Source organism: Epinephelus fuscoguttatus, linkage group LG8 (genome assembly GCF_011397635.1).
Source record: "Epinephelus fuscoguttatus linkage group LG8, E.fuscoguttatus.final_Chr_v1".
Taxonomy (NCBI): Eukaryota; Metazoa; Chordata; class Actinopteri; order Perciformes; family Serranidae; genus Epinephelus; species Epinephelus fuscoguttatus.
The window spans coordinates 33,262,146-33,286,815 of record NC_064759.1 but is presented as its reverse complement, the minus strand read 5'-3'; the positions used below and the strand labels follow the sequence as shown (position 1 = coordinate 33,286,815).

Below are 24,670 nucleotides of genomic sequence, written 5' to 3'. Positions count from 1 at the left end.
TGGTGTTTGCATACAGTATGCATGGTGCTCTGCATTTCTAAGGCAAATATTGTGACTTATTGAAATGGGGCATGATAGAATTCCACCATAGGGGTCCTTCCTTTGCTTTCCCATGCCAAAAGCAGGGAAAGACTCCGTATTGTCTTCCCATTGCTCTCTATTTTTGTGTGTGTGTGTGTGTGTTTGCTTCCAGCCTCTTTGTTTATGGGCCGGGGTTGCAATGGCTGGAGCTGAGTTGAAAAGTAATCTGAGATGTTTTACAGTAATTAGTCGTCTTTGTTGCTGCTGTGGAGACTGCTGCACTGACTCTGAATGGGGGAGAGGGGACTGCAAGGGGGTTGGGGGTGAATGTGTGAGTGGGTGGGTAGCAAGGGTGGGTGTGGGTCCCTTCTTTTGTAGGCTGCACTTCTCTCCCTCGCCATCGAGAGAGGGAATGGACTGAGGCAGCTGTCACTTAACATGTGAATGTTCCGAGGGCAGCCCAGGGGTCTTTAGAAAACTCTCCTTTTTTTGCCCCCCACCCATCCCATTTTTCAAGCAGAAGCAGCATGGAGTTTCTGAGCCACAGTCAGACCCAGAGGAGGGGCTTTGTTGGATGAGAAGGGGGAGAGAGTGAGAGAGAAAAAAAAAGCTTGGGGTAGGTAAAGGGGGCACTTTGCCGCCTTGCCGCCTGGTATAGGAGCAACCTGAGCAGCAGCAGCAGCAGCGCTGGTGAGAATGCCACCGCCTTGCCGTTATATGGAACCGGCTCAATCTGACCTCCATGTGAAAACTGCTCTTGGCTGGGAACTGTGGGAGTTCAACTGAGCCGTTGGAATACATTGTCTCCATCTGGGTGCACTATCCCATCGGCGGCGTTAACAAGGAAGGAATTCCTCTATCACAGCTCCCACAACAAAGAAGAAAGGGAGAGGAGCAGAGCTGGTGGGAGGAGAAGTGAAGTGAGGGGAGGGGAGGGGTGCACTGTGAGGGGAAAGGAGGACATTGTTTGCCTGTGACTGTGGGCAACGGAAAAGCATGAGTTATCAGGACATGTGTGAGTGTGTTTAGAAAGTGTGTTTGTATGTGGGCATGTGTGAATGAGTGGACTTGATTGAGTGTGCGTTGGAGGGAGAATGTATGTGTTTGTGAGGAGCGTTCATGTTTGGGATGGTGGAGCTGGGAGGCCGTTCAAAGGATGCTCAAACAAAGCTGGATTTTTTTTCCTCTTTCTCTCTTTTCTGAATGGTGATTGAGGACTGGCTGGATTCCTTTACTCATGCTGTTTGGCTCAACTGTGCTTCTGGGTAAGTGTGGTTCACGTAAGCTTCAAACCGCCAAAACTGCCAGTAACGTAGGTTTGGCTCAGAGAGAGTTTGGTTTTGGACTTTGCGATTGAGGGAGCCATGTGACAGTGATGGAGTTGTTTCTTCATTTACTCTAACCAAATGAAAAATACAAGGGCAGCAGGCAATAAAATATTCCAGTAGAGACAACATCAGTGTAAATGGATCATTCTGATGTAAGTATATTTTATTTAGTTCAACAGTTTGCTCTTTGAAAACTGTCTTTTAGCTGCTTGGATAACTTGAAAGGATTCAGAATTCTGATCAAGATTTAACACACCTCAGTAGGCATGGCCATGTTTAGTAACTATTCATTTTACCAAAGCCATGTTGACTTTAGATTTGATACAGTAGCTTTGTGTTGCATGTTCTGAAGGCTGTCTTTGAGGCGAACGTGTGACCTTGTACAATATCCACCCTAAAATGTTACGAGTCTCATGGGTGAATGAGCAGCTGCCATCCTTGATTAGGGACCACTACCATGATTACTACTTCAGGACCACCCTTAACCGAGGCAGACACACAGCAGTGACACAACATTATGGCGCTCTACTGTTGTGATTGATGATTATTGTTTTGCTGCTAATTACAAACCCACTCACAGGATGCTTCTTGTATGATGCAAATTGTTAAATTGATGCAATATGCATGATGAACATTAGATTTTTTTTCATAGTATTCTGATAAGTGAGGCTTTTCTCGAAAAATCTGAATACATACACGTGTCTCCCATTTTGAGATTTAGATAAGAAGTAAACATGAAATGTGAAACCACAGTATTTGTAAACAATAATATAAAGATTTTTTTTCATATTTCGATTGCATGACGAAGTCGCTAGACTGTGGTCGTAATCAAATTCATCAGGAAATGGACTGCAGTCATGTATCATAAATCACTGTTGAGAGCAGAGAAAGGGCTGGTCTGAATTAAGGGCCCATTTTAAAATAGGTTAAGTAATGGGATGGGTAGGTCATTCGCAATATGAGTTAAATGGTGGAGAGGTTCTCTGGTTCCCTGGCTCTCTGGTTAGTATCATTATGCTAGTAAGTGTGAGGTGTATATCAGATACAGGCTTGAGGCATTTTGAGAGGGTTTCCCCGATTTGCTTTGACTGTAGAATAATGTAGGTCATGTCATGGTATTCTTATTTTGGGAGTACAAAACGATCAAAATGCCCCCAAAATATGTTGTATATCAGTGTCTCAGTGGCCCAGTTAAGTAGACATAATAAAACAATAAGTTTGCATATTTATTTTTTGTAACATATTCCTGGTAGTGTGTCATGTGTGCTCTAATGAGACTACTCAGCATATCCTCACATGCATTTGCTATGAGATCACTGTAGTGGCAACTGTGTAATTTAGCAAACGACCACACATGCGCTGCAGTAACCAGACCCGGCACACCCTCTCTCTTGAATTGTTAACCCATATGAACACAGCCACAGACACTCTCTCTGCCCTCCTCAGGAGACCGCTGGGCAGTGATCTGAGCTAACTGGGTAATCATTGATCTTGAGGCTGAGGCTTTGTCTGGGCACCACTCTCTGATCTGACTGTGTACTCCCCTGTGGATCCACTGACTACATCATCTGCTCAGCAGAGACATACATGATGTTGGTAATTACTGGCCTAATGCACATGGAGCCATCATATTAAAGTAGGTCATTTTTAGATTCTCATTTCGTTAAAAGCCGTGATAAATCTTCATTTTAACTAGTTTGGGAGACACACACATGAGATTTCCTTCAAATATGAGGTGGATATTGACAGTAGCACAATGTGAAGTTCTCCCTGGCTGCCGACTGTCTTTGTGTCTAACCTCTGGCAAAGATAAGACAGCTGCATATTCAGCATAATCTTGACTAAAGCATCTAACTGTGCTCATACAGCACTGCAAATCTGCCTCTTCTGCTTTATTAAACCAGAAGGAAAATCCTTCTCAGTAGCTCGAGGACCCAACATCCCAATTTTCCTGTTGTTGACCCACATTGGCCCCCCACAGGTCTTTAGTCACCAGGCATGACCTGAGGTGACCTGTTTAATTGTAAATGAACCAGTCCAACCCCTCCTCAGAGGGAGGACCCGGCCTCAACAGGGACCCTCCCTGTGATCTCCTGATGGGCTCACCTCAGCTCCTCTAGACCAAGATAATTACATTCACCTTTAACCCTTCTGTCAAAACAATGAAGGCACTGAGCTGAGGGGGAAGCAGACAGGCTGGCACAGTTTGATATTGTCACTGGCAATGAGTCTTTTCAGTATCATACTAATTTTAGCCAAAAAAGATGTTGACCATTTCATGGTTGGATTTGAAACTGGCATTCAGTAATGTGTAGTGAGAGAAATGTCCTGTATCCTACCAGTCCCACTCTGTGATCATGATAGCAAAGCATGTAGTTTTGCTTTTTGCCATAAAAACACCATGATTTTACAGTGCACACGATACTGGTATACTGTTGATCGCTGTTGTTTTCCTACCTACCCCCCACTGCCCTCATACCACTCTGTGTTCCTACCCCACCTCCTCTTGTTTTCACCCCTGAGAAATGAGGCGATGTCTGCGTTTTTATGGCTGTCATATTTGATCAGATCCTTAACGGGTTTCCCAGGACTGGTCCAGGCTGTGTTAGAGAAAGAGCTGGCTCTTTGCCCATGGTTCTGCGTGCCAGGCTAAACAGTGGGATCCTCGACAAGCCTGTCACATTGATTTCTAAGCCCAGAATATTTCAGTTGGTGATGTGAGATGGATGGGGAGCATGTGTGTATGTGGTCTAAAGGAAGACAAAGGGAAAGCGAACATCCAGGCCAAGTATCTCTGCTGTGGTTCCCTCTGGTCTTTCAGTGCCAAGAAAAGGGCAATGTTGGCACAGAAATTTAGCAAATAAAGGATGCGATAGACTGGGTTCATTTTGTCTCATGGCAGTTTTCTGAAAATGTAAGCTGTGGCAAGCAGTATTTAGTGACTGTAAAGCAGGGAAGTTGTGATTTTAAGAAAGAATATCATTGGTATTTTTTTGTTGATTTACACACTTGTTCATTGCATGATGACCCAGAGCCCCCTTGTCTTATTTTAGGTAGCTGAAGGATCTTCCGCATGCATGGCCGAGGGGCCTTACTTCACCTATTACCTCACTAGCCTCTGGGCTGAAGGACTATGGGAAACCTCATCAGCCGGCCCAGCTGCCTGGGCCAGAAGTCCAAGCATGTGAGGTCAGACGAGGAGTTCTTGAAGGAGTGCTACCAACGAAGAAGAGAGTGGCAGCCCCCTGAGCAACATGGGGAGGCTAAACCAGAAGTGGCTGTCAAAGACAAAGCAAGGGAGGATGCAAACAAGGAAGGAGAGGTGCAGAAAGACAAGGAGGCACAGGAAATTGATCATAAGAGGGAGGAGGGGGCTCATACTCCCATTTCGGACAAACCCCTCCGCAGCTCTCCTGCCTCCACAATCAGGAGCACCAGTACTTTGGATAATGTGTGGCACGGCAGCCCTTCTCCGATAAAAACATCCAGAAATGGGACACTAACAAGGAGAACAGTGCCTCCGGAGTTTGCCAGATCACCCTTGGTTCACCCGGACAAGAGCGCTGCAGAGAGGAGGGCCAGCTTCCAGAGGAGAGACTCCAGAGAGGGTAGCCCCTGGTCCTGGAAGACTCTGGCATCACGTGAGGTTACAGAGGTGACGGAGGTGACGGAGACGATCGTAACTGAAATCGTGGAAGTGACAGAGTATCCACATGGAGATAAAGGAGGGGACCCCATAGTCACCAGAACTGTAAAAGTCCTGAACGGTGTCGCTGCGGAACTCGCTGAGGTTGATAAAAACACCAACTTTCTACAAACAACACAACAAATCTCATCTGTCCTCCATTTCATCCTTCATTCCTGTCATCTGAACTTCAATTTCTCACCTATACTCGTTCTTTAAAATCAGTGTTTTGTTTCTATAACACCGTGGCAGGAAAGCAGTGACTTTATGAATTGAAACAACATGTGGACTGTCTTTATTTTGCAGCTCCAAAGTGATGGACACTCAAGCTCAGACCAGGATTCCAGCCTGGATAGATGGAGGGTATGTTTTTGCCCTTAACTCTTTTCTCCTTGTGTTGTTACAGTAAAACTAGCCATGTATTACCTGGAGTAATTATCCTACAGTGTTTTCATTAATTGATACTTCATCTATTTTTTTGTTGTGGTCTTTCTCAAGGGACCAAGATCTGCCTTGGCACTGAGGGATGTGTCAACAGATTCTGACACATTTCTTCAAAACCTGGACGCTTTGCTCACATGGGTCTGTGAGATAGAGGAGCTCACAGCCAATCAGAAACCCCCATCGTCAGAGGTCAAAGTTGTGAAAGCACAGCTCCAAGAACAAAAGGTTTGTTATCACCAACATCACATCACCTCATTTCATGTTCCAAAAAACATATTTGAAGGGCTATAGTAGTGGGAGTACACCTCAAAGGTTTACCTATAGAAAGGTGTGCTGGGGTCACGGAAAATACAATATAAATTCAGTTCTATTCAGCAGTGAATGGGTGGCGTTCATAGCCACAATGAGCTTCAGTAAGTCTTTGTGAGTATTTCCTGGGGGTATGAAAAAAAGAAGGGAAGTCTCTCACCTTTCAGCTGTAATCACAGCCATTGTGAGCTCTCTGGATGAGGTGAAACCTGCCTGGCTCTTGACAATGTGAGCTTGACACATGAGACAGGGCTTTTCTCCACGCTGACCTAAAGGCAGAATTAACAGGAATGGGGCTTTGATAAATGTTTATTCTTACTGCAAGCAATGTTATGTCTCTGAATGTAAAGGGACAGGCCATCCCAAAGTCAGAAATACACGTTTTTCCTCTTACCTGTAGTGCTATTTATTAGTCGAGATTGTTTTAATGTAAGTTGCAGAGTGTTGGAGGTATACGCTGCACAGATGCCATCTCTCAGCTATAATGGAACTTGATAGCAATCAGCCTGTGGTGCTCAAAGCACCAAAAATGCACTACAAATAATGCATGAGAAATCATGACCCAGTTTCTTTTTTATCAAACTATATGAACCAAACGTATCACTGAGCTAGCTAATGTTACAACACAGCTGAGGAGGATGCCATTAATGTTTACATTTCATGCTGTCACAAGCCTCATCCTCTCATCCATGAGCAGGTGCACTCTTCCCTCTGCGTGGTGATTCAGTTGGCAGGTGTAGTCCGGCAGAAAGAAAATAGTTCCTACGTGAAACTGTTCACAACAAGGTCTGTGGATTATGTTGAGTAACTGGGTCATGATTTCTAGAAAAAGATTGCTGTTGAGTTTTGGTGCCATCCAGTTCCATTAAATTTGAGAGAAGGCAGACACCTCTATGGCCGATATCGCCAACAATTGGCATCTCACACCAAAAAAAATAGCAAATTCCTAACAAAATTAGCACCACAGGTAGGGGGAAAAATTGTAGTTTTGATTTTTGGGTGAACTGTCCATTTAAATATCAAATATAAGGTAGACATTTTCTGTAGTAATGGCAAAAATGTTTCGATTAAATTCAATAGTCACTTCATCAATAGTAAACCTTTCTTGATTTCATTAAGTATGGCCTTACCTGTTCTTTCACAGCTCCTGCAGCGCCTCCTAACAGACCGAAGGCGCAGCATGGACTCCATGATGTTGGAGGGCCCTCGGCTTGTCGAGGCCCACCCAGGAGAGGAGGGGGAGCAGGAAAAGATCAAGCTCTCCACTCTCAAACAGAAATGGGAGGCCTTACAGCTACAGGCAGAGCAAAGGTCAGCTCCCTTTACTCGCAATATCACACTTTATTTTGGCAAGGCTCACTGCATGATGCAAATCTCACTCACCAGTGGTAACAATCAGTGGACATTTTTGTTGGTGGTAGGAGGGCAAGTCTGGAGCTCATTCTCCCCAGGGCCCAGCTCTTCCAGGAAGGAGTAGACAGCTTGCAGCAATGGCTCATATCGGTGGAACAGACCCTCGCTGAACTACGCAATGCAGAGAGAGTGATGCTGCATCTGTCAGAGGCCACAGACAGGGCCAAGGTTCGAAATCTACCACATATGGTTCAACTGCATGTGCAGTACAGTAAATATGCATTGTGCTGTTTGAGTAGAGAATTATAACTCTGGCATGCTTTCACCTTTTTTTTAGGCTGTTGTGGAGGAGATTCAAGTCAAAACTGCTGAGCTAGGGAAAATACAAAAGTCAGGACACGATCTGATGGAGGCAATTTCAGGTAATGTTTGCTACAAAAGTCTAATAGGCATTAATATTAGTTTTAAATACCAATCTTAATATTTTAAAATGTTTAAATGTATAGATAATAATATTAATACATGCTTGTGCATTTGATGTTGTGTGAAATCTGATGAAAGTTTCAAAACAGTGTAACTTAGATAAACTTCCATCAGATATCTGTGATCTGTGATTGTAACAGGTCAATTCTGTGGATCAATACTACAATATTTATCCCTGTAAATAAAACTCTGTCAATCCCTAAAAATATTCTCTTACATATTTTTTTGGATATTGTCAGTGTCTGCAATATATTTGTGCAGACACTGGCAATATTCTCTTACATATTTTTTTGGATATTGCCAGTGTCTGCACAAATATATTGGTTTTACCTCATGCTGATGTGCCCAGTGTTTGTGATCTGTCCTTTATTTCAGAGGAGGAAGCCCAGCAGGTGCAGGAGAAGATGGATGCTCTGCGTATCCGTTGCTCTGTGTTGAGTCTGAGCAGTCTGGATGTGCTGCAGAGGCTGGAGCAGGCCCTGGAGGCCTCCAGTCGCTGCACCTCTAGCCAGGAGGACCTCCACCTGTGGCTGGGCCGCATCGAGAGGGAGCTCCTGGGGGCAGCAGGAGCACAGACACATGCTGGAGATGCAGTACTATGTGCAGCTGAGAGACAGAGGGTAAGGTTCCCGCTCAATCCTACAGTGAACCAGTCAGATGCTTTAGCAGTGTTGCTAACGTTAATTATTTTCAATGGAAAGTAGCTGAAGCCTCCTCAAAGTTTTGCCAGATTACTGTACGTCACGTTACAATTAACTGAGTCTGACTTTATGATAATTACTTTTTTTTCTGACTTTACACTTCTGAATAGTACACACATTTGTGTAAGCTAATATTAGGCTACATTTCAGTACCAGTGTTACAAAGTAACGTTAGCTTGTTAACTTCAAATGTGTCAGCTTTTTAACCTAAATAAAGTCACTTTTTTGCTTCTGTAGCTAGCTAACGTTACCTAACTCACAATAAGTACACAACAATTTAACAAAGGCAAAGCAAAGTGCTTTGGTAGAGTTAGATAAAATTAATGCTAAATGTTAATACAACTACATACCTAGTTTGCTGTTCAAGTGAGCGTTGCTGACTCCCAAAGGTAACATTAACAAGTTACTTAGAGCTAACGTTAAAAGCTCCAACCGGTTGATTTATCTCAATTGCATTTAGCTATGTGTACATAAATACATACAGCCATACATCTTTCTAACTTAATGAACCTCCATGATGCCTGCATGGTTGATGTTTTAATGTCATTGCAGGAAAAGCACAGGTGTCATTAATCATGTTAATATAGGGATGGAGCAGTCGTTAGGGTGATAGGTGAACAATGTCTGAGAAGGCGAAACTTATACTTGGGCACTAGTTATTGCCCTGATGTTACAGGCCTCCTAATGCAAATACAAATTTTTACATTGGGTTTATGCTTCATAAAATACCTTTAAGGCTATTACTTAAGTGGTTACATATGTTTCATTTTCGAGGACATTTTCAAGCATTGTTTTATTGCTTTTATATTTTGATATGTCTATATACCGTTGCTTATATATTTAAATATTTTTTAAATGTTTTTGTCTTATTTTTAAAAAGCATATCAATGTTATTCTTCAATTCCTTTCATATGGCCTATTTTATTTATTTTTTTGTATTCTTTACATAGTTTTCATTCAGTTGTGACTGTGTAACTGCTGTAATACTGTTTAACTGTAATCATTTGTACAAACTTATACTTCTCAAGGTTCATTAAGTCATTAATGTTCAAGAACTTTATGTGAACATAAAACCATCATTCATGTACCCATCATATTATTGGCTTTAAATTTTAATTATAACCCAGATTTATATCATTGCTAGTGTGTTGCCAAGTGGTGTTAGATTTCAAACATAATAGTATTATGTCTCAATTATGATATTTTTTATACACTGTTGTGATATATTTTATATGTTATTAAAGCTAGGCTAACATGCAGTATATTTTGTATCAGCTGGAACAGGCGGTGGTGAAGGAGGTGGCTTGGTTCAGAGACACAGCGCTGAGTCTTGAGAAGCTGAAAACCATTCATCTGGATCCCGAGCTCATAGCAGAACAACTCTATGAACAGAAGGTCAGGACACTACACAAATAAAACTGACTAACTAATGAACTAAATGAATACTGTCTCACTTTTAATAAAAAAACACTACATGATTATGTGTCTGTCATTTCTAATGTACAAAGATGTGAAGTATCAGATATTAATTTAAATGGTGTTTATCAGGTGAATTTAATTTGATGTGTTATTCCCTGAATAGATTTTGGCCGTAGAGATTCTTCAACACAGGTTCAACATTGAAAAGATGGTGAAGATTGCGGAAATCTTACTGACATACAGTGATGAAGGCGACACAGGCAATTTGCAGGTATTCTCTACACTTTATTTCATGCGACAAATTTACTGATATTGTAAACGAATGTACTTTTAAGGTGTTTACATTTGTATATATTTTACTGTCACGTCCCCATGCAGACCCCACTAGAGGCCCTACAGGAACAATGCAACACCACCTCAGCCACCAATTCCCATGTGGTCCTGCAGCTTGAGCATGCTCAGTCGCTTCTTCTCCAGTTCTCCGAGGGCTTCGCTGAGGTTTCGCCCTGGCTTGAAGAAACTCAAACCCTAATTGGCCAGCTCTCCCTGAGCACAATTAGCTACGAGGCATTTCGGGAACAACAGGACCTCTTACAGGTACAAGAAACCTGCCTCTCCACATTACAGTGCCAGCTTTTTTTTTTATCATACCTTTTTTGTCCAGATCAACAAAGAAGTCCTTTTATACTTCAGTCAGCTCCCATTTTCTCCTGGGTGAATGAGCTGTTCTATTCAAGTACAGTTCACTGACGTTATCTACTTCCTGATAGGCTTACTTTTCAAGAGACAATGTGTATGTTTGTATTTTACCTTCCTCTATACATTTTAGGGATTAGATTATGTCATGTTCTCTCTGAAAGAATTGTCTGCTCTCCACATTATTATTAAACTTTTCTTTTATCTCTCCTCTGCTCAGGGTCTGAGGGAGTCTATAGCAGAACACAGACCCCTAATTGCACGCTTATGCTCCCTGGCAAAACGCTTGTCAGAGCTAAACCCCGTTCAGGGGGATGAGTTCTGTCGAAAGGCTACAGAGGCCGAGGAGCAGCACAGAGCCATCAGAGACCGGGTCAGAGAGACTGCTAATCTACTGGAGGAATCATTGCCTCGATTCACACAAGTAAGGATGCTGGGATAATGCAGAAAATGTTTCATAATAGCACTACACTTGGCAGCATATCACAGATACACTTTGTATCTTTCCTTGCATCTAGCTGAATGAGAGGATGAGCCTTATCAGAGAGAGCCTTGGTCGCCTATGCAATCGCATGCAGACTCCCACCTCCCTTCAAGGCCTCACCCCAAGGATCCAGGAGCAGCTGCAGGACAACAAACACACCCTTGCTGAGCTGTCTAAGCTGGAGCTGGGCCTCGGCAGTGTCAAAACACAGGCAGACGAACTGCTGGCTAACACTCAGGCAGCTGGTGATGGATCTGTCGGCACAGGTAATCATCTTCTATTCAGATATGATGCTGTCCTGATAAATACTGGGCAACAAGTAGCAGTGCTGCTGTAGGAAAAGAGCCAATTCTGGGGCGTCAGTGGCTTAGTGGCAGAGCAGGCGCCCCATGTACAAGGCTGTTGCCGCAGCGGCCCGGGTTCGACTCCAGCCTGTGGCCCTTTGCTGCATGTCACTCCCTCTCTCTCCCCCTTTCATACTTGTCTGTCCTATCCATTAAAGGCTAAAAAGACCCCCCCAAAAAAAAAATCTTTAGGAAAAGAGCCAATTCTAAGCAATATCCCTGCTATATCCTTGTGATTTCAGCAATCCAGGAGCGAGTGTCCAGTCTGTCCCAGCTGTGGGATGAGGCACATACTCAGGCCCAAGAGAGGGAAAGCTGGCTGCTCAAACTCTTGGATCTTGCCCTGAAGTTCTGGAGCGATGTCAGCGATGTCACGGCTGCTCTCAGTGATGCTCAGCAGGCGGTTTTGGATCTCAATGCCAGTCGAACAGATTCCGAAACAATCCGCCAGAGCCTTGAAACCATGCAGGTTCGTCTGGAGGCTTCTAAAGGAATCATGTGTAAAAAACCTACATGGTTATATAAATATCACTGTATAACCTTTTCTGTCTTTTATTTTTATAGACTCTCAGGGAGGATATTGACAGTTTACAGGGAGATCTGGATACTCTTGGTGTTTTGGGAATGGATCTGATGTCAGCATGTGGGGATACAGACAAACCAGATGTCACAAAGAGCCTGGATGAAGTGAGAAATACATTGAAATAAAATCATTTTGGACTCATCATGTTGTGTTGACTAACTTGAAACCTTGTTTGCCGTTTTAAAGCTTTACTGCACATGGAACAACTTGAGCAAACTGTGGAATGAATGTCACAAAAAGCTGGAGGAGTCCTTGCAGATGGCTCTACATTATCAAGACACTATGCAGGTGTGTGTTTATATACAGTGTATACTTACATCATAGAATCATAACCATATCAAACAGGACACTTGGGCCATTACTGTCTGACTCAAGCAGTGTTATGGCACACTGCCAGAGACAAAGCTAGTCTTTTGTTCTGTTGCAAAGTTCAGACACTGACTCCCTGCAGCTTCTTATTTTCGATTGACAGACGGACTGTGTGGTCCTCTGCCAAAGGCAAATGCGTTTAATGGCAAACTGTGCAAGACAGTATAAAAATAAAACTATGCGGAATGTATCCAGCTGCATATGCCAACAGAGTGACATGTTTGGCTGCTTGCAATATAATTTATTCCCTGTTAAAATCGCACAACATGGCAATAAGGGCTGAGTGAAACAACAGCTGAGTGATTATAAAGTGTATTTTTTATTGCTCGTTAATGCACACTCTGTTAATGTTCTGCGTATAGGGTCTTTTTGAGTGGTTGAAGTCGGCTGAGCTGAGGTCTACCGAAGAGTTCATGGTTGGAACTGACCTGGAGTCAGTAAAAGAGCAGCTGTGTGATCTTAAGGTGAGGTTGATGTACACCTGTAACCATCAATGATAAAAGTTTTTCTGTATGTTGGTTTCATATTATACAGAGACAGTGTTTTAGGCTATGTGTGTTGTATTTTATTATATCAGAAAACATATCAGTCATGATGAAAGTTAATTTCCAAACATATATTCTGTCTTTGTTGTTTCCCTCAGGAATTCAAGCGAGAACTTTACCAGAAGAAAATAGAGATAGAAAGCCTGAACCATCGCTTTGTGTGCCGCCTGTCTCCAGGCTCTGAGCGTCCAGGCTCCGTCTCACCGCTGTGTGATTTCAGACAGCGCTGGGACAGCTTGGAGTCAGAGACTGTCAACAGACAGGTAAGAACATAAGAAATTATGTAATACTAATATTAGCACTATCATCCACTAAGTGCACAATGTCCCTATGTTATTGATTAAAATGTGATGTTGCCTCAACAAAAGTCTAATATTTAACATTTGTTCCTGTGCTGCCACCAGCATCAGCTGGAGTGTGCTCTGCTGGGTCTGGGTCAGTTCCAAAACACATTGGATGAGCTGCACACATGGCTGTCCCGGACTGCTGAACAACTGCAGGGCAGCCGGCCAATCAGCATCGACCTGCAGGCCTGTGAAATAGAGCTGGCCAAACACAAGGTTGGTGGTGGCCTAAATACGATGATATGTACTATGTGTAATAAAGCTCCTTCAGACTTTGTAAACAATGAGTCCTGTAACCTTCTTATAGAGCTGTGGGTTTATCTGCTAGATAACACTTTGCCTTGGATGAATAACAGACTTCTGTCTCCTTAAAGTGTTCACCAAGGTTTCTACCATGTGTTACCTCTATTTATTCATAGTTACCAACACGGCACACTGCTAAAATCATCTCTTGGCCAACACAGCTCAGACCAGAAAACACTTAGTTCCTAACACCTCCAAACAATACATTTGAATCACACTTTTCCTCTTATGCTTCTTCTTCTCCAAGGTCTTGCGAAATGATGTCATGTCCCATGTTCGTACGATGGAGTCCCTGAACAAGGCAGGCAGGGGGCTGCTGGAGGTCGGGTCCGGGGACAGTCCACATGGTTTACAGTCTCGGCTGGAGCAACTCAATGACAGCTGGGAGTTTGTCCGCTGTGAGACTGAACGCAGGCAGCTGGAGCTGGAGAACAGACTGAGTCAGGTGAAGAGAAAAAAACAGATCTGTTAATTTGCAACAGTAGCAGCAACAGTGACAAAAGAGGATAGTAAAAAATGAACTATATATAGTATATTGTTGGACTATATGTAAGGATTTCCTCAGCACTGTTGCATTTTGTCATTAGCAGTTTATCATGGCGCCCTTTTGTGGTCATTGTAAAGGCTTACATAAAAATGTGTAGAGGCACTGGTGCTTTTATTGTCATAAAGGAATTTAAAACATACCTATTATTAAATCATGGTTAGCAGTTGGCAACTGTTGCTCCAATTATGTATAGATAAAATATAGAACAAAGGTTGTTATTATTATTATGATATTACATGATGAAACTTTTCCATAACTAACGCTGTAGTGAACTGACGGCCACATCACCATCGAAGACGCTGCATTCATTCTGTTGGGGTTTTTTTTCTGCAGGTGCAAGATGTTACCATGGAGATTCAGGATCTCCTGCAGTGGCTGGAGAACACAGACCTGAGACTCTCCTCCTCCAAAACCATGTGGGGTATGCCGGACTCAGCCAGTGAAAGGCTCAATGCACACTTGGTAAGACTAACCAGACTTTTAAAATAAAGAGACATGCAATAAATAAGAATATTGTAAGCCATTAAACATATACTTCCTCTCTATAAACTTCAAAGGAGTTGTGCAATGAAATGGAGTCAAAGCTCCACAGCTACACAGATGTGAAGAACGCCATCCACAGGATGCTGGAGAGCAGCAACGTTGTGCGGGGATCGAGCACAGAGCACAGCTTATCTATCCTTGAGCAGAAATGGGCGTCTGTTTACAACAAAATCCAGGAGCGAAAGGTTACTTAACTTTTCATGTGTCATCCTATAGATTTTTCTTTAATTTAGTGCATGATTAAATCTGATTGTCATATTGTTCCCACAGGCAAGGCTAACAGAAGGACTGAGTCTGGCCAAGGAGTTTCACAGTAACATCCAGGAACTTCTCACGAAGATGAGCAAGTGTGAAGAGGCTGTCGGGCTTCTTCCTGCTCCCAGTTTTGTTCTGGACAAAGTTTGTACTCAACTGCAGGAGCACAGAGTGAGTCTTTTTACACAGGCTGTAGTCTTTCTATGTCTGCCTCACATACATGTTTGGAAGTATTCGTTTTTGCCTCATAAAATACTTTTATTTGTACAGACACTGGTGAATGAGCTGAACGGTTACGGGGAGAAGAAGACCACAGTGGAGAATACAGCCCGCAGGCTAATAGAACTGAGCAGGAAGGAAGACTGTGACGTCATTCATAACCTAATCATGACCGTCCAGGATCGCCACAAAAAGCTACAGCAGCGTGTTTCAGAAAGAGGCAGGACGCTGGAGGAGGTCAAGAAGAATGCCAAACAGGTATGACATTATACTGAATCCAATATAAATGGATGACCATTTCCACCTTTCTCAAACTATGGACTTTATGTGTGACTTGTGCCACTCAGAGGAACTTTAACATATTTATCTTTTTCCTCAAATTTCAGTTCAGTGAATCATGGCGCCTACTGGTGGACTGGATGACGGAGGTAGAGCAGACGTTAGACACACATAAAGAGATCGCTGTGTCCCACGAGGAGATTAAACAACAGCTGACCGAACAGAAGGTGCAGTAGGCCTCACAGTGAATTCAACTTATGCTATATGTTTATGAATTCCTTCACTGATCTATTACTTTATAATTAGGAGTTCCAGAAACTGCTGAGGTCAAAGAGGCCCATGTACGAAGCTACGCTGAAGAACGGACGCAGCCTTCATGAAAGAGCTCAAACTGGTCATGATAGACAGCACCTGGAAAATCTACTGGCTGAACTCAAAGACACGTGGGACACCATCAGTGGCAAGTCTATGGAGAGGTATGAAACTGTACTACAGTTGACAGGGACACAGTCAGATTTCTGTCATGTATTTAAAAAGGGCTGATCTTGAAGATGTGCCTTGTGGTTTGTTTCTCTCAGACAACACAAGCTGGAGGAAGCACTGCTGTTCTCAGGTAGATTTACGGATGCTCTCCAGGCACTGAATGACTGGCTGTACAGAGCGGAGCCCCAACTAGCTGAGGACGTTCCTGTTGGTGGAGACAAAGACATGGTCAACAACCTAATCGACAAACACAAGGTACAGTGCCTATAATGCATTTTAATATGTGGCCTCAGTAATAAGCAATGTTGAACACACTGGCATAAGTACAGTTCAGTTTAAAGCTATAGCATATACGCCATATTTACAATAAAATCAGGATTCATGCTAATATTTGTACGTAATGTAATGCCTTGTTTAACTGCTGTAAACAGATAATTACATTATTACATTACATTATTTGTTGGCAGTGATTATACTGGTAATCTGGTAATTATTTCTTGATATAATTTGCTATTATGTCTGTCCTCTCATGGCATATGTTGCACCAGTTTCTTCTCAATGCTGTCTTGTAGCGAAATTGCAGTTTCTTAGCAAATGTTCTTTCTCTCAGGCCTTCCAAAAAGAGTTAGGGAAGCGAGCCGGATGCATCAGGACCCTGAAACGCTCCGTGAGGGATCTGACCAGGAGTAGCACAGCTGATGCTCACTGGCTGCAGGAGCAGATGGACGAGCTGGAGGGCCGCTGGGAGGCTGTGTGCAAACTATCTGTCAGCAAGCAAGACAGACTGGAGGCTGCGCTTCAGCAGGTACTTCTCACGTATAATAATAATAGTGGGCAATAAATGAGCTTTCAGTCTATACGCGACCAGAATTTTGTTCCCATTCCTTGTGTATTGGAAATGACTGATTTGCTGCACAGAGTAAGCTGGGATACCTGTGATGCTGATCAAGCTGGCATGACAGTTAGGAAATTTAAGTGGCAGAACTGGTGACTTTCTGAACAGCTCTTTGTACAACCAAGAAATGCTACAGTGAGACTGATGATACATTTATTGTAGTTGACAATCTATGTAAAAAAAAAAACACACAAAAAAACATGTCTTAATTTCATAAATATTGTTCATGTGAATCATCCTTTTCTAGCTGACTTTGTAAAATATGACAGAAAACACTGTTGCTCATTCGTAAATAAAACACTTGGAGCTGGGGAAGAAGGGGGCGGGGGATTGTGGGATGGACATAAGCGACTGGCAGGACAGTTTGGACATGAGTTTATGTGATATGATTGCATATGGTGTTTGCATGCACCCTAAAGCTGCTGTTGTGTTCCACTCAGAATGCTGTTAGGCTGGAAAAGTCAAACAAACTTCAAGCCTCATTTTAAGAGACACCCACATGTAAAATTCTAGTTGACTGGCTGATATCTGACCATAAACAGTTGATAAGTAACCCCCTCTCTTATCTTAACCTTTCCCTTTGTTTCCATTAGGCTGAAAAGTTTGACGGCCTTGTCCACTCCTTCATGGAGCGCCTCACAGAGGCAGAGAGGATACTGAAATACGGGGTGATACCAGAGGAGGAGGACAGTTTGCTTGCTTTCCGCAATCAACACGAGGTCAGTATAACGTGATACTTTATCACTTCCTGCAGGGAAATACATTGTGCTTCAGGGGAGGTCAAGGCTCTGGGTCAGCTAAAGAATACCTGATAAGGATCCAGTATTGTAGTAGGTAGTTAGGCAGGGTGGATATTTACACGCTGTCATGCTTGAACTCATTCAACCTGTTGATGGATGGATACTCTGACCAGTAGTTGGTATCCTGCTGCCACAAACTGCTTAAACAATGTTTAAAATTAGTGACGTTCTATTGTACTGCCTATATGAGAATGTGTTTTACTTGATATAAAGCTGAATACATTTTTTTCTCCCCCTCTAAAGGAATCAATGGATGCCTTGCAGACTCAGGCTGTGGAGTTACAGAACATTCAGTGTCTGGGTGAGGAGATCCTGTCCTCCTGTCACCCAGACTCTATAATCACCCTAAAATCTTGGATCAGTGTCACCAAGACCCGCTATGAGGAGGTGAGCACTCTCATGCCTGCGTTATAAGTAATAGCAGATTATATATGTTCAACCTTTGAAATCCATGATAAATGAAAATGTTTTTACAGACACTGTTTCAATACCTTTGGCATTCTAAACTGTAAAACAGTGACAACATTTGAGAGCATCTGAATGGAACAAATGTAATTTCCTCCCTCTACTTGTTTCCTGAGTCAGGTTCAAACCTGGGCTCAGCAGCAGGGCCAGAAGATCCAGGCCAGCTTGGCAGCACTGGAGGCAGAGAGAGAAGAGGTCCAGAGGCTACTAGACTGGATCTCGTCAGCAGAGGAAGCCCTCAACCTCAGAGAGCAGGAGCCTCTGCCTGAGTCCACAGAGGAGAACCAAGAACTGATCGAGCAGCACACAGTACGATGTCTCTGTTCTAAAAGCTTTCTACTTCACTGTATTAATTTCACTGAATTAATACTTTATTATTTAGCACCAAAGTAATTGCTCTGAAGAATTCAAACAGCAACTTTTGTTGCAACTATTTGTCCAGAATAGCAAAATTATTTTACAGTGATTTGTTGACATTTTTTATCCTACAATGTAGTTATAGCGTACTTTACCCTTGTGAAATGGACTGCACTTGTATCGTGCCATATTAGTCTTTTAACCATTCAAATTGCTTTTTATGCTACGAGTCACATTCACCCAATCACACAAACATTCACACACTGGTGGCCGAGGCTACCGAACAAGGTGCCACCTGCTACAGAGCTATAAACACACTCACACACTGATGGAACAGCCATCGAGAGCAATTCGAGGTTCAGTATCTTGTTCAAGGATACTTTAACATGTAGACTGGAAGAGCCAGGGATCGAACCACTTGTCTTCTGATTAGTGGACGACCCGCTCCGCCTTTTTAGCCACAGGTTACAGAACTTTAAGAACGTAAAGGAGCATCTTTGCTGTACCATGTCATCACTGATCATTCTTTCCTGCAGGTGTTCATGGAGGAGTTGAATAAAAAGTTTCCAGAAGTTGAACATGCCACAAAGTCCTGCAAACACAAGAGCATTTCTAAACAGCAAGTTTCCCCCAGCAAACGGCCACTCACAAGTAAGACACCATGAAAACAGCATTATTACAATTAACAACTTGATGGCGATTTTACTTACTGTTAATGAAATGAGTTGCTTGAGCTGATTCCAGGACTCACATATTGTTGTTTCTCCTTCCAGAGAGGAGGAGCACTCTGAAGCTGCAGCCCACTGTACCTATTCCCCTGGAGAACCTTGACCCCCAGACCCCAGAGCTCAGTCAGCTGGTCAAAGAGTGGCAGAAACTTTGGCTCCTGGCTGTGGCAAGACAAAACCGTCTCGAGCAACAACAGCAAACACTCAAAGAGGTTACTGTACTTTCTGAAATGTTAAAAACAAAGCTGGCCAATATATTGTGGTAAAAGTCATTTGTGTTCAGTTTTCCCAGCATTAATAACTAACATAGATGTTATTTATTTTATTCAGATGGAAGAATTTGCAAACTTCGACTTCAATATTTGGCGAAAGCGTTACATGCAATGGATTAGTCATTTGAAATCACGGATCTTAGACGTGTTCCGCAGCATTGACAGGGACCAGGATGGACGCATCAGCCAGAAGGAGTTTGTTGATTATGTCCTTGCTTCCAGTAAGTGCCCTGTGTTCAGTGTCAGAAGACAGCTTCAAAAATGACAAGACAAGTCCATTTGAAATGATCAATGATTCCTTTTACTTAGGCAGACTTCTATATGACTATCCCCATTGTTTCGTGTATTAACTGTTGTTTAAAATGCTATGCTGCATCTGTGTAGTACAAGTTTTAAATCCTCTCGGGTTTACATCTCTCTGCTGTAGAATTTCCCACCAACTCTCTGGAGATGAACGCAGTAGCAAACATCTTTGACTTGAACAGTGACGGCTTTATTGACTACTATGAGTTTGTGAGCGCGCTTCACCCCAGCAGAGATCCCTACAGGAGAACACTGGATGCAGATCAAATCAACGAAGAGGTGTGAACAGTGTGCGCACAAGAAAACGCACAAATGCAGATTGATTTATTAGAGGACACTCACTGTTATACTTACTGAGAGATTATCTCATTGTCTTTAGGTGAGTCGGCAGGTGTCGCAGTGTAACTGTCCCAAGAGGTTCCAAGTGGAGCAAATAAGTGCCAACAGATACAGGGTGAGTCATTTTTATGGACAGTTATAAAACATATTATAGCAGCTTCTGAATTATATTTTAACGTCTGATTTCCATTGGCCCACACAGGAAGTGACACTGGTTACATTTCCTGGTCCTACAGAAGCATCTGTCATTTCTTGCAAAATGTAACAAGTTCTTTAAAAAGTATAACTTGCAATTTGTGTTTTGTCTCTTTGCTGCAGTTTGGAGATTCCCAACAGTTGCGGATGGTCCGTATCCTGCGCAGCACGTTGATGGTCAGGGTGGGGGGAGGCTGGACTGCTCTAGATGAGTTCCTGGTAAAGAATGACCCCTGCAGAGGTCAGTACACTGCTCCTGACTGCCAGTCATATCTGCCTTATCATATCTTCATATCTATCTTATCATATTTTCTTGACAAAACACCTTTTAATTAATGTTATGTGCTGTAAAGTCTTCAGTGTCTGGTGGGACTAAATGTGATACATGCTGCTTGGATCCATACATACAACAGATAACCTAAACACATATTTGGCGTCATGCTATCTGACAGTATATTTGTAACTAATGTCAAATATTATATATGAACATGTAAGCATTTTTAAATGATCAAGCATGCATGCATCTTGCCAGGAACCAGACAAATCTGCCGGCTCATCTTTTATTTGCTCTGGCAGATGCGTCTGGTCTCCCTCCAGTTTGACAGATTTCCAGCAGCCTGACACATGTCAGGCCAATTACAACTGTTTATCTAGTATGGGGCAATGATTTAATACTTGGGAAGAAGACCATAAACAGGAGCACTGTTGAGGCAATTAAAAAACAACCAAGATGGCTACAGCTGATGTGGAACTTTCTGCGGAAGCTGCTGTTGCATTGGTTTTAAACAAACTTAATCAGAATCAGAATTCATTACAGTTGCTCTGCTGTAAAGAATAGAGTATTATGAGAATTAAGAATAAGAGTATCAAATAGAAGTATGTAAATATAAAGCAAAAAGATACAATAGAAATTAAAGTGTGCATTAAAATAAAATCAAATAGAATGTGCATTATGTTACAGTGATTAACACTAGTACTTAAGATGTTAAATATATATATATATATATATACATATATATATATATATATATATATATATATATATATATATATATATATATACATATATATATATATATATATATATATATATGTATATATATATATATATTGTCACTGTGCTGAGGCTGTAAGGCTGTGAAGTGGACAATATAAAGAATCAACTGCACTTAACGCTTTCCTTGAGAAGGAAAGTGTATTTTCCGTACTTTTGAAAGGTTTGACACAAGTTAAAAACTTAGGGCAAGTCCCTCCCTAATGTGCTGTGTATGGCCACCTACACCTGGCGGACATGGTCATTGCAGTACATCACATGTTGATAACCTTTTGATAATGCCCCTTAGAAATCAGAAATGGACTGAGAGGTTCCAGACTAATTTTCATTTTTAAATAGATCTGGCAGTGTCAGGCTACCATGCATCTATTAAAACTGCTCAAACATGTGTGTGTTCCACTTAAAATCTATTGCTGGTAAAGTTTTGATATTCTAGTATGTTTGCTGTGAGTATTGCCTACATTTGAAGAAGTTTTTATACATATTGATATTGACAGTCTTGCTTCAATTATTTACGTTTACAGAGCCTGCTGGCTGCTATAGGAGGAGTGGCTGCTATACATTAAACCATGTTTATACAGTATTCTGTTAAATTTTCCTGCTGTGTCACCGACAGTGAAAGGCAGGACCAACCTGAAGATCAAGGAGAAGTACTTGTCTCCTGCAGGAAGCACTTCTAAGGGTTTGACTGTCAGCAGGTCCAACTCGAGCCTCAGCCTCTACAGCAGTGCTTCCGCCCCCACCAGCCCCATGACGCGCAAGGCAAGACACAAGCTAAACCCCATTATTTTGTAAATTATTTAGAGGCTACATGTGCTAATTTAATGCCAACATATCATGGCTACACCAGTTTTAAGACACTGTGGTTTTTACCATTAACACAATAAACTATCCCGAGGTGAGGCAAATGTGCTCTATTTACATTTTTCACATTGTCTTTAGTAAACCATCTTTACATACATTTACCTCTTCTAATTTACAAATAAGACACATCGTCCAGTTCTATTCTTGTCACTGCAAAGTTTCATCTTCTTGTTAGCTTGACTACGCAAAATACAGTTTGCAAAATGGAGTTTTCTTGAATGTGCTTTTGAATAAAATAAAAATGCTGCATGTGGCAACTTTCCATTAACAGTTAAAAAATGCTATTGAAATATTTTAATTTAAATAGTCTAACATGTCATCTTTCAGGCGTTACTCCGCAGAAGTTTCTCAGGTGACCGCTGCATCCGTCCCAGAAGCTCCATCGCTGCTTTGGGCTCTGATCTACAGTTTGCCACAGCAGGAGATGACAATTCTCCCTCACCATCAGGTCAGCTAATCATTATTTTTAATGAAATTTGCTTTGTCATGCATCCTGCAGAAGTACAGTTGCAGTTCTCACTGGATACACAAACATGAAAAGAACTTGAGAACTGGTGAGTTAACCCCGTCTTTTCTGTTTTCCTTCCTGTGCACCGTCTAGACGAAGCTGAGAGGTTACCCACATGATTAACTCAGCCTCTGAGAACCATGTGTGTGCTGCAGTGTGGAGCCCAAACACAGCCTTGGGGCCCTCGAAACAGAGTGATAAGAAGAAGTAACGTGATAGAGGGGCCAAAAACAATGCATCAGTCACGTCTGAAAGCAGACACTGACAGAAGAGTACAGAGAGGGTCACCAGAGGTGATGGTAAAGGGTCTTTAACTTTGAAAAAGCTGTGTGAAGATCATGTGTGCTCTGTGTGGAGGTCAGTCCAGATGCAAGGCAAAGATTTTATTTGTCCCCAGTTGCATTTCATACAGTAGTATCTGATTGCGTAGAAAGTAGGAATTGAAAAGTTCTGCATGGATGCTTATTGCATGATAGCCAGAGCCTTGCTTAAATCAGATTTAGTTTTTGTTCCAGCATATTCTTTTTTTAGTTGTAAAGATGAGCAAAGTCAGACAGTACTATAATACTCTTGTCATGGACAGTAATGTGAATTTTAAGTGACATACAGTGAGACCATGTGTGTACATGATATATAAAGGTGTTGTACTGTCTGACTGCCCCAACTAGCATCCAAAAAAAAGACACATATACCAAAATCATATGTATGTGAAGGGTACAGTACGCTGTCCATCAGCTTTGTGATATTATTTTATTTCATTCCATGAAGATGACGTTGTTGGCAGGGCCACGCTGTTTTTGTCTTTTAGCTTCTTTTTTTTTTTTTGACGCCGTGTTTTCAAATGATTATGTATTTTTATCGTTCTTTATTGTAAGGATGTTTTAAACACTGGAGATGGTGTGGTGAACAATGCACTGACAGGTCATTGTTGATTTATAGAGATTATTTTCTCAGGATTGGTTTTGCCTTTGGATGTACGTATTTCTATGGAACATTACTGTGAAAATGTAGACGTGTTGTTTTCCTTTATAACAGTGTACTTCCTGTGAAAGTTTTGTTTAGCACATACTTTTCATAAAAATGCACTTTTTCTGTGTCCTACTACTGAAGATAGGTTGTTTTGCTAAGTGGGAAATTTGGCAAAAAGAATTAATATTTCATGAGAATACACTGGAGGTGACATGTCTGGTCTAACTGTAGTTCTTGCTTGATTTCCTTTACCAGCCTCTTCTACCAAAAGCAGTATATTTTTCATTTTCTTTATTTCTGTCTCGCTGCTCTTTTTCCTTCAACCTCCAATCCATTCAGAAATTCTCACAAACATTTTGATTTTATGACTCTACTTTCAAAGGTGTTAAAGAAACATGTAAGACGCTACATCTGTTTCTTCCAAAGTTTACTGATAATCCTGAAGATACCAATATGCATCGTTTCTGCAAAGAAATACTGAAATACATTTTCCCAAGAGAGAAGCAACTGCAGCTCCACCATCAATACTGCAGAGGCTGTTCAGTGTTGCACTGTGCCTGGCTTTCGCTCTGGTTCTATTATAGAGCAGTTAATACGTTATCAGCAGTGTAAGGTCGCTGTATTTGTACGTGTAGGTTTCTACTAGACCTACCTTACACACAAGACAGTAGCTTATGTACCCAATTGCATTTGGTCTATGCAGTTGTCAAAAAATGATTTTTTAAAAGTCAAAACTGTTTTTACATGATGAACTCTCGGCCTCAATGTGTTGATATTGGAGGAGGTTAAAATTTTACTGTACTGTAAAAAGCCAATAATAGCCAGATTTGACTCCTATTGCTATGCACCCTAATCTTTCTGTACTGTACATGTTTCTATACCCAGCACTCATTCTGATGTCTAATTTAGGGAAACTGTAGATGAATGTCACTAATAATTTTACGTCCTCTTGTATAAAAAATAAATCTTTTTGTAATAAAAAATAAAAATTAAAAAATTGCCAAGCTTACTCCCTTATTGATATCGTACAGTGCTGCTTTCATGTTATTTTCCCAGAAATCACAGATGGAAGACAAATGATCACACTGACGCAGGCTACCTGCAGTTAGACATATCTAATGAGGAGTTTATTTAAGACACAGTGTGTACATTTGTTCAGTTTGGCTAACTAATAGGTTGGTGTA

The 24,670-nt window shown here is 41.8% G+C and overlaps 1 protein-coding gene across 3 annotated transcripts; it reads left to right on the top strand.

Moving 5' to 3' along the window:
* Window positions 1–470: 470 nt before the first annotated feature.
* macf1b (microtubule actin crosslinking factor 1b) lies at window positions 471–24,423 on the top strand. 3 transcript variants are annotated; one of them, XM_049584139.1, is made up of 41 exons: window positions 471–1,286; window positions 2,796–2,989; window positions 4,407–5,139; window positions 5,341–5,397; window positions 5,533–5,703; window positions 6,932–7,098; window positions 7,209–7,368; window positions 7,478–7,562; window positions 7,999–8,243; window positions 9,600–9,719; window positions 9,907–10,014; window positions 10,122–10,340; window positions 10,660–10,863; window positions 10,958–11,189; window positions 11,510–11,736; window positions 11,832–11,954; window positions 12,037–12,138; window positions 12,582–12,683; window positions 12,863–13,027; window positions 13,169–13,324; window positions 13,659–13,856; window positions 14,292–14,420; window positions 14,516–14,686; window positions 14,772–14,927; window positions 15,027–15,233; window positions 15,362–15,481; window positions 15,561–15,730; window positions 15,833–15,992; window positions 16,348–16,542; window positions 17,226–17,351; window positions 17,676–17,819; window positions 18,018–18,206; window positions 18,791–18,905; window positions 19,028–19,194; window positions 19,313–19,475; window positions 19,682–19,836; window positions 19,937–20,011; window positions 20,215–20,332; window positions 21,762–21,907; window positions 22,337–22,457; window positions 22,611–24,423. In XM_049584139.1, exons 3-41 carry the CDS (start codon window positions 4,483–4,485, stop codon window positions 22,634–22,636), a joined length of 6,351 nt encoding a protein of 2,116 aa, XP_049440096.1. In that variant the 5' UTR covers window positions 471–1,286; window positions 2,796–2,989; window positions 4,407–4,482; the 3' UTR covers window positions 22,637–24,423. The 3 variants fall into 3 exon arrangements, with proteins under 3 accessions (XP_049440096.1, XP_049440095.1, XP_049440097.1); XM_049584138.1 differs by lacking the exon at window positions 2,796–2,989 and having other exon boundaries at window positions 4,403–5,139; XM_049584140.1 differs by lacking the exons at window positions 471–1,286; window positions 2,796–2,989; window positions 4,407–5,139; ... (3 more) ...; window positions 7,209–7,368; window positions 7,478–7,562 and adding an exon at window positions 7,754–7,800.
* Window positions 24,424–24,670: the final 247 nt, after the last annotated feature.

Excerpts from the sequence above, each read along its gene's own strand:
- macf1b (XM_049584138.1), top strand. The coding sequence starts at position 4,483 with ATGGGAAACCTCATCAGCCGGCCCAGCTGCCTGGGCCAGAAGTCCAAG. Across the intron at positions 7,369-7,477 it reads AGGCCACAGACAGGGCCAAG|GCTGTTGTGGAGGAGATTCA; the intron begins GTTCGAAATCTA and ends CCTTTTTTTTAG. Across the intron at positions 15,234-15,361 it reads TCAAGAAGAATGCCAAACAG|TTCAGTGAATCATGGCGCCT; the intron begins GTATGACATTAT and ends CTCAAATTTCAG.